Source organism: Gymnogyps californianus, chromosome 16, assembly GCF_018139145.2.
Source record: "Gymnogyps californianus isolate 813 chromosome 16, ASM1813914v2, whole genome shotgun sequence".
Lineage (NCBI taxonomy): Eukaryota > Metazoa > Chordata > Aves > Accipitriformes > Cathartidae > Gymnogyps > Gymnogyps californianus.
This window is the reverse complement of record NC_059486.1, coordinates 14,482,795-14,491,828: the sequence shown is the minus strand read 5'-3', so window position 1 is coordinate 14,491,828 and position 9,034 is coordinate 14,482,795. Positions and strand designations below refer to the sequence as shown.

At 43.9% G+C, this 9,034-nt stretch overlaps 1 protein-coding gene across 8 annotated transcripts in view; it reads left to right on the top strand.

Moving 5' to 3' along the window:
- Positions 1 to 290: 290 nt before the first annotated feature.
- ATXN2 (ataxin 2) overlaps positions 291 to 9,034 on the top strand; it is a 52,630-nt gene continuing 43,886 nt past the window's right edge. For 6 of the 8 annotated variants that reach the window (XM_050906994.1, XM_050906992.1, XM_050906990.1 and 3 more), the window contains exons 1-2: positions 320 to 376; positions 7,333 to 7,369. In XM_050906994.1, the coding sequence (XP_050762951.1) occupies positions 369 to 376; positions 7,333 to 7,369 (45 nt within the window). In that variant the 5' untranslated portion in view covers positions 320 to 368. Of the gene's footprint in view, positions 377 to 7,332; positions 7,370 to 9,034 lie in introns of all 8 variants that reach the window. The other 2 variants (XM_050906988.1, XM_050906996.1) reach the window with 2 other exon arrangements.

Genomic DNA, 9,034 nt, shown 5'->3' with positions numbered 1-9,034 from the left:
CCGAGAGGCGGCAGGCAGCGACCGCGGCGCCCCTCCGCCCCGCCGGTCCCCTCACCCGCCGGCCCGGTCCGGCCTTCCCCCCCTCCCAACCCCCCCCCTCCCGTGGATCCCTCCGCGCCGCGCTCCGCTCCCTCCGCCCCGCTCGCACTGTTTGGGAGCAACCGGCCGAGCCAGCGGCGCCCCGGCCCCGCCAGCGCAGCGAGGCCCCGCGGACCGGCCTTCGCCCAGCACCCCCGGCCCTCTCCCCTCTCGTCATGTCCCTCAAGCAAGCGGCGGCGGCGGCGCAGGCCGCCGGCAACAACCGCAAGCCCCCCGGCGGCGGCGGCGGCCCCGGCCTCCCGTCAGCCGCGGGCGGCGGGAGGCAGAACATGGGCAGGTGGGTGCGCGGCGGGCCCGGCCTTGGTCCCGGCCCCGCCGCGGAGAGCCCGGCGCGGGCGCCGCTCCCCCTCCCCCGCCACTCCCCCCCCCCCCCCCGCACCGGCCTCCATGGGCGGCGGCGGCGGCGGCGCGGCCGGGAGGGGGAGCGGGGCCTGCTGCATGGCGGGGGACGCGGCCCGGCGCGGGGGGCTCCGCCCGGCGGGGCGGGAGCCGGCATGGCGGCGGGCGGGGCGCACGCAGGCCCGCCGAGGGGCCCGCCGGTTCCGCAGTGCCGCCGGGGCGAGGCCGCGAGGCCAGGCCGCGGCCGGTGCCCTTCAGGCGGCCGGGGACGGCGGAGGGCACGGCGGGACCTCCATTTTTCCGCGACGGGGTGGCGGGCGAAGCCCCCGCGGCCTGGCGGGGCCTGCGGCGGGGGCGAGGGGCGCCGCTTTCCCCGGGCCAACGTGACCCGCCTGCTGAGGAGGAGGCGGCGGCGGCGGGGGGCGGCGGGGGCGAGGCGCCGTAGCCGGCGGCCGCACGTGCGCGGGGGGACGGCGGCGGGAAGGTGCCGGCCGCGATGGCGGCGGCCTCGGGGCTGGGGGGCGGCGGGGTTGTCCCAGGCGGGGGAGGGGGCAGCGTTCCTGCCTTGTGGAAGTCGGCGGAGGCCCGCCTGCGGTGGAGCACCTTCACCTTACTGGGGTTTATTTTTATTTATTTTAACACACATATATATATATATATAATTTTTTTATTTAAATCGCAATAAAATTCTCGCGGGAAGGGAGGCCGCAGGAGCGCTCACTGGCCTCGCCGGTGGATGGTGGTTCCAAGCACGGCTTCACTTTTTCACAGATTCGGGGGGCGAGGAATCAGGGTTCTGCAGCAGGCTCAGATTCCCCTCCTCGTATCTCCCCCTCCCCACGCACGCTGCGGAGGCCCTGCTGTCTCATACTGCCTCTGGAAGATTGATCCCGCTCGTGCTCGGAGAGCATTAGCTATTCAAATTCACACATATTTGAGGGAGAGGAAGGAAAAAAAAAACAAACCAAAAACTTTCTAGTGTTGTGAATTTTTCCAGTGCTGTGGGGGTCATAACAAACAATCAAAGCAGGACGGTAACAGTCTTGAAGGTCATAGTCACTCAGAGCAGTTTCATTTCAAGTTTTATTCATCTTACTCTTTAACTTGACTTTTATTCTTACTCAGTTTTGTGCATTGGCAATAAAACAGAACTTACAGTGGTCCCATTGTTGGACATCACTGGAAATAGGGTTTTACTTTGTTACCAGTCTGTGGAACTGGAAGCGGAAAAGCTTTGGTAGGGTTGAAAAGGACAAAATAAACTTAAATAATAACAATAATACCTCAGCACTTCATTGCAGTGATTTAATAGTTTTTACATATGGCTGTTTAGGTTGAACATGGTGTTTACTGTGCTTTGCTAAACAGTTATCCCTGCCAACACACAGTGGCACTGTAGAGGTTAACGTGAAGGGCAACAAACCCTACAGCCTTTTTTTTTTTTAAATTCAGTATGATGGTGAGCACTTGTCTCTGTAGATTAGGGGATGCGAGCTTCAATGTCTCTCTCAAGTTTTAAGATTAAAGCCACTGGATTTCTCCTACCAGTGTTGCCTTTCTACTTCTGTTGGATAAATTCCACTTCAGAACTCCTTAGGGAGTTCTAGTGGGGCTGCTGAACAACTGACATGTTCCCTGAGAGGTGTTTACACTCTCTTTTTTGTTACTCAATTTTTCAAGTTACTTCTGAATGAAGGGTCTGTAAAATCACAGTCCCTGGGCTGATGGAGCCCTGTGGAACACCTTCAGAGAACTTCTCCTATTGCTGTCGTAAAGAAAAGTCTTGTCTCTTTGGGAGTACAGATTCAAAGGTGGTTCATGCTGCAAATCTGTTCAGGTAAATGAAAAGCTAAGTGGCTTTTCTTTGCAAAAAATCAAATTGTTTTTTAGCTGGCCTGCATCTTGGTTTCAATTTGAAGCATTATATTATTTAACAGAAACTTAAACATCCCCAGGTTATGCCAAGCTTTCTTCCTAGCAGGTCATTTCCCTGCAGCGCTAGCATTCTCTTTCTTATCTTCTTGAGATGCAAAAGAATGTTACTTTTCATGGCTAAGTTGCTTTTAAAGGCTTAGGTTTGGGTAGAAAGCTCATTGGTAGTTAACTGTCCTGGACCTAATTTTCTTCTCTGTGTTTATTACTGTAAGACTTAATTGGGCTAGGCACCTCATCCTTCTACATCTGATAGTGAGTGGAGGGTCAGCTTTGCTCACTACAATTGTTTCCATGGTTTCATAATGATAGATATATGTATTTCATATTAGAAAAGGTAAAATCTTGCGTGAACAAATAAGACATTCCAGTATTTGTTTTCATGGTATTATTAATTTCTCTTACACAGGGGGAGAAATCACAAATTAAGGTATCTTTAAAGGTGTTAAAGAAAAACAAACAAGAAGGATTAATACCTTTTTTTATAAAGAGGCACTAAGTGAAATGCTATGTTTGTTTAATAGCAACTGCATGTGCAATATGGCAGATGGGAAATCGGGCTGTAGGGGGGATGCCAATAGCATGTTGAACTCTAATGGGAGAAAACGTAGACCTCATACACAAACCTGCTCCACTGTGCTAGTCAAAACATTATCTAATATGTGCTTTTTGGGTTTTAGTTCAGTTTTGCCCTTATACAAGCACAGGAAGGTTAGCTGTCCTGTGATTGAAAGTTGCATCTCTCCCAGCATTCCTTCAAGCACTGCATCCTTTTTTGTTATCAATTTTTCCCCATTGTTATTTTGTCTGAAGGCAAAACACCTCAGACTCGGGTTTTGGATGGTTACGTGTCTAGTTACAATTGTGGCAGAAAGTCTTTTTCCTTTTTATTTGGTAACTTTCTTGCCTAACTGGACTTGGGAGTCCTTTAGGAACACTCTTAGTTACCGTCTTTTATAAATGGCTTTGCTCATTAGAAAGTTAAAACTGACATGATCCCATGTTGCGTAGCTTGCTTTTGAGACTTAACGCTTCTTGCCTACTCTTATTTTCCTTTTTCCTCGACATCCTTTTTTATTAGCCTAACTAAAAGCTTAAGTAAAGGGCAGAAGAGAGGTGTCCATTCTGTTCAGACAGAAGTAATCGGGACTATTGAGTGCTGAGGTGCTCTGATACAATGGAAGTGACTGTTCTGGAGGTTTGATCACACGTGCCATTCAGAGGTTTTCTAGTTTGTTCTAACATCTTTGTGTGTGTGTGTCTGTTTTAATGCAACTGTGCTAAACTGCTGAGCAAAATGAATGGATAACCCGCAGGTCTCTTTCCTTATTGCTGTTAATGCACTTTAGTATGATATTATATACCTGCTTTTGAGTAAGTTTTAATTTAACAACTGATTCATGGCAATGTATATGAAGAAGGTTCTTCAGTGACTAAGTCCATCAACAGGTTACAGATGTGCACTGGGTCAGACTTGAGTCAGATTACTTATGTATTCAGACGCTACAGAAGTTGTCATCTTGTAAGAAGACAGGAGTTGACATTATTAATGTCAGTATTGGGGAAAAACTACAGAAACAATGCTGCAGGACTTCTTGTATGATCTTAATTTGACAGCTTCAATTCATTTGACTTATATAGACAAATACTGTACTTAAATAAAACTTTGTACTCTGCTTTCTCCCTTAGAAGAAAGCTTTACCAGCTCTCTGCACTTGTAATGAAAGTTCTGTAGAGTATCCTGTAAATTTGTTTTCAAAGCTGTAGTAATGTCAGCCAGTGCTCCAGAAACATCTATTCACTCTGTTAAATTCAGCAGTCTTTGTAGTTGCACTTCTGCTCTAGACATTAATTACAGTATGGTTGCATTTGGTTCTTAGTCTCAAAGTGAAGATGCTGCTGGAGAGAAAACCTGAGACTTTCTTTCACATCCTGGAAAGACTTATGTGCCTTGCATTAGTTTTCACTTAACTGGAAAAATATAAATGCGTGACCTTGTTTTGCTTATACAAATGCTCTACTTGGCATGTAAACATTAAGATGGGAGGTGAGGGATGCTGAGAAATAGCATAGTAAATGCTCATAAAAATAGAAAAAAGATTCAAGTTGCTGCTGGGTAAAAATGTTTATTGTGCAGCATTGATTAAGCCCTTATGGAGACTTTCACTCTTAAGGTGTAACTGCTGGCCTGCAATGAGTTGGCTACTGAGTTTAATTGCTTGGTCATTACTTTGTCTGGTGCAGCATTTTCCTGACTTTGTGACTTTGCTACCCCAAAGCAAAGGGTTTACAAGTTGGATTTGGCAAGCTGCTGTGCCTTCTCCCAGGCTTACCTTTAACCACATTTCTGCAATACCAAATGTATTTTTTTTTTTTTTTTTTATTTACCATACTTGGTGTAATCAAGATGTGGTTTTAGGTAGCAATGCCAAATTGCTACTGACCCTTCTGGTTTCCCCCACCCCCATTTCTTAGCGTTACTCTCCTGTTTTAAGTTGCGGTAAACTTCTGGCAAAGACCATCTGCTTTCTGCTTTTGTAAAGGTCCTAGGTTTTTTCATATGATGGATCAAAGATGTGTCACAGGGTAGTTTGAACTTGAGTCTTCACCTGTTTGAATATAAACCTCAAGTTGATGGCCTTGGTGTTAGCAGAAGATACACACAGTTTTGATTGAATTGTAGCATTGGCAGAATTGGTGAATGTCTTTTTTCATCTTGATGAATGTCTTTCCTTTTTTCCGATGGTTTGTGTTTAACAGTTGTAAGCTGGAAAACAAGAGGTCAGGTCTGTAAAGAGATCTGTTAGATCAGAATAGCATATAGAATTTCTGCAGTTAGCTTAACTCTCGGTCTGATGTAGAAGGTAGGACCTCTTGCAAATGCGGATGCGCACAATCAGATTGTTTCTTAAAGAAATGTGGGTAGGAACAGTAATGTTGGAAATGTGGTAAGAGATGGAAAATCTAGAACGCTTAGGTGGATGCTTAAAGGGAATACTCCAAACTTTCTGACCAGTCTAGCAACCCAGTTATTTAAGTTCTAAGAATACTTGTCACTAAAAATGGGAGTGCTTTCTATTTCAAAGACACCAAACTCTTTCACTTTTGACCATTTCTATAGCTGATGTAGGAAGGAGTATCTTCTAAAATCTTTGAGACCAACAGAGGGAACTGGTGAAATTGCTTGACTTCGGCCATGTTCTTTGAAAGACCATGGTGTTGACACTTGATTGTAAGAAAAGGAAAAATTGGAACTGGACTGTACCTCTCTTTTATTTGGGTGTTTCACATCTGGTGAAATGACTTTCAGAAAGAGGAGGATCATTCGTCTGAATATTATGCAAAAATTACGTTCCAGGTTCACAAAGGGCTCGCTTCAGCACTGTGCTATAGGTAGCCATTTCACAAATGGCAGACTTACTAAATGGTGAGACTTGCTTGTCTCCAGAGCAGGCCTGAAGTTGTGAAGCTGCCTTATGGAAAGTTAAGGCTGATAGGTAATTAAATAAAGGCTATTTGCATTAGGGTTTTTTTTGGTGAGATTAGTACTCTGCAAGTATTTGGAAAGTGTCAGCCAGACATCCGAAATCTGCAGTTATTGCCAATCAGCAAATGTCATCAGTGTGCGTGATGCTGTATGAGACTACATTTCTGTTTCAGAAGCTTGTTTTCTTAAACAAGTCAGGTGATAGTTTAGTGGTTTTTCATTTTTTCCTCATTAAAGCCTTTCATGGTTCTCTGATGGACTTGCTTATTTCTGCAGAATTTATTGGAGGGGTATTTATGTTCATTGGGAGAAGTTCCTTTGATTTCTTGACTAACTCATGAGCCCTATTAATAAGGGCATGTTGTTTTGAGAGCAAGGTTGAATTCAACCACAGCATAGTGTTTTCAAAAGCAATTGAATGCAGTTGACATTCAGTTGGATTTAGATTTCAACGTTGTTTGGATATTTTTAAATGTAGACATGATTCTTTGGGTGTCTCTAATTAAATGGTTGTCCCTCTGTAAGGTGGGTCTATTTAAAGAATTGATTTTTTTTTTTTTTTTTAATAGAACAGAAGACTTCATTTTGCCTCACATTACAGCGTGCATTCCTGAAGTCATTGTAATACAAATCTAAATCACTATGAGAAATATTTGAAACTAGGACTTCTTGGTACAAGGAAGTAACTTTGAAATAAGGCACACCAGTGAAGTTGTAGCTGTTGCAGACTTGCTAGCTGCAGGGATGCTGTTGGGACTCAGATATCTGAGGTGGAGGGCACAGACTGTTACATCTCAGTTTGCAAGGTATTGAGAGCATACAGGTTAATTTAAAAGCTTTTTGAAGTGTCCCGAGTGTTACGCGTTGACAGATTTGCATTAAAAGTGGTTAGTGGTTTTGAGGGGATGGATAGACTGAATTAGTTTCACTTGCTGGGTTGTGATAGTGGTTATAAGCAAGCTCTGTAGGTAGGGCCTTGCCATCAGGGCTCCTCTGTAGCTTGCAGCATGGATCAGTTACTTGGGTGGCCCTTAATCAGACGGACAGTGACGATGTACTGAGCCTCTGGTCTTAAAGAAGGGACTCTGTGCTAAGTACGGATTGGGCCTGAAAGTAGTTTTTGGTTTTGTGTGCCAGTAAGTTTTGGAATTTGCTTTAGTTACAGGATTCTGCTTAAGAGAGAATATTTTTGGATTTTTATAATGACATAGGCTTAGTATTTTCTTCATTTTGTCCTCTAATTTATTGTAGGTAACCCTCTTGCCTACTACCCAATGTTACTTGTAGGTCAGTAGTTTGGAGGATAAATGCTGTGGGCCCTGTAGTTGTCAAGTTCTGCTCTAGGGGAGTGCTGTTTTTCTCCAATCCCATTCTCAACACTAAATTAAGATGGGTTTTTGAATTCTTACTTGTTAAGAAATTAACCAGTTTCAGCAGTTCTTTTAATTGTATCCCATGTATGTATTTAATTTCAGAGGTCGCAGCAGTGGCAAAGGACCGCCTCAGCCTACAGTAAGTATATGTTATTTCCTCATTGTACCACTTCTAGATATGAGGAAGCAACTTATGTACAGTGAACTCAAGTATCAGTGTAAGAATAGCAGATACTGGAATATTCTCTCAATTTTTTCCTTTGGATACCTTGATGAATATTTTAGACTGAGATATGCTTTTCTAAAGATGTAGTATCTTGCATTCATTTAAGTCTCCTGGGAGGGTGAAGGAGGGAAGGGTCACTTAAACTTTTGGCTACACTAATATTAATCATCTGCATTTTCTTGCCATTATAGTTGTAGGTAAGGATAACATTTAACTTAAGGCAATGCTTTTGAATTAGTTGCTCTCTGAAGACTCTGACACTGTCTTCTCCCTTAAACAGATAACAGTAAGACAGCATTTAGTTAAATAAAAATAATAATTTTGTTTAGCTTTACTATAAAATAGCTAACCCAGTATTATCAGTCACCTGAATGTGTAGCTTTAGTTATTGTTGAGGCTATATATTGTTGAAGTATAGGTGTGGCTTGACTTGTAGAACATAATTTTACCAAAGCTAAAGATGTGGATCTCGATTTAAGGAGTGGATCTCTGAACTGCACTAATCAAATATTTGCTAATTTGTTATTGGCCTGGTTTTCAAGGATGACTAATTTTGGGGAGTGGGACAGAAGTAGGAAGGTTTAAGAGGACTACAGTTTACTTGCATAAATGTTTATTGAAGATACCAAGACTCATCAGTAAAAGTAAAGAAGCTTTGAGGAAGAGTGGTGAAAAAGGTCACGTGCAGACACTAAACATCGTAGAAGTGTTAGTCTTTACATCCTCTGTACTGAGTGTTGAGCATGGGAGCATCCTTAAACATGTCTTTTCAGACCAGGAAGGTAGCTAACATGCAGGAGAAAATGGATGAAGTAGCTGACAGCTTAAAAGATATGTTGTCAGTTAAAAAGCTCAAAATATGGTGAGGTCCTTGCATGTTTCAGCATCTCTTGTTTCACAAGCATGAAGTTGACAGGGAGAGATACCAGATGTTGCAACAAAACACAGACATCCTCCCCACTTCATGTATGCTTATGCAAGCATGTCATCTAGCAACCTGGGTGATACTTGGTCAGCTCTCCTAGTGTAGATCTCAGATGCTGATACTGCAGTGAATTTCTTCTGACTAATATTATGGTGGGTTTTGTAGCTCTTCTACGCTCCACGATTTGGTGACTAGCTTCTGTTAATGCATGCGATCAGGTCTGTTAGATGAAAAGATGTAGTTCAGCAGGCCCTGAAAGCACCTTTTTACTTCTACAGCAGTTGAAGTACCTTATCATGTTGATGGCTCTTAAACCAGAGAGGGATGTTAGCAGGTCTTTTTCAGTTAGGAGTCTGTGCATACAAGCTTCACCCAACCAGCAAGAGAATTTCCTTATTGAGTGACATTAGGGGCACTCTGTAATGTTTATCTTGTTTGGAAGGGTGTTCAGATCTTTAATGATCAGAGAAGGGGGTAAGGGTCCTCTGGAAATCTCATGTGACCTAAGTTCTGTGTATATTGACTGAGTAAGGTTTTGGCCCAATGTTTCTGGGAACTAGTATGTAATGATGAAAGCCTGCGTTATTTTTGGCGCACTGGATTTTTGAATTGTTACAAGTGTTTCTGCTATATTCATGACGTCTTTTTTATTT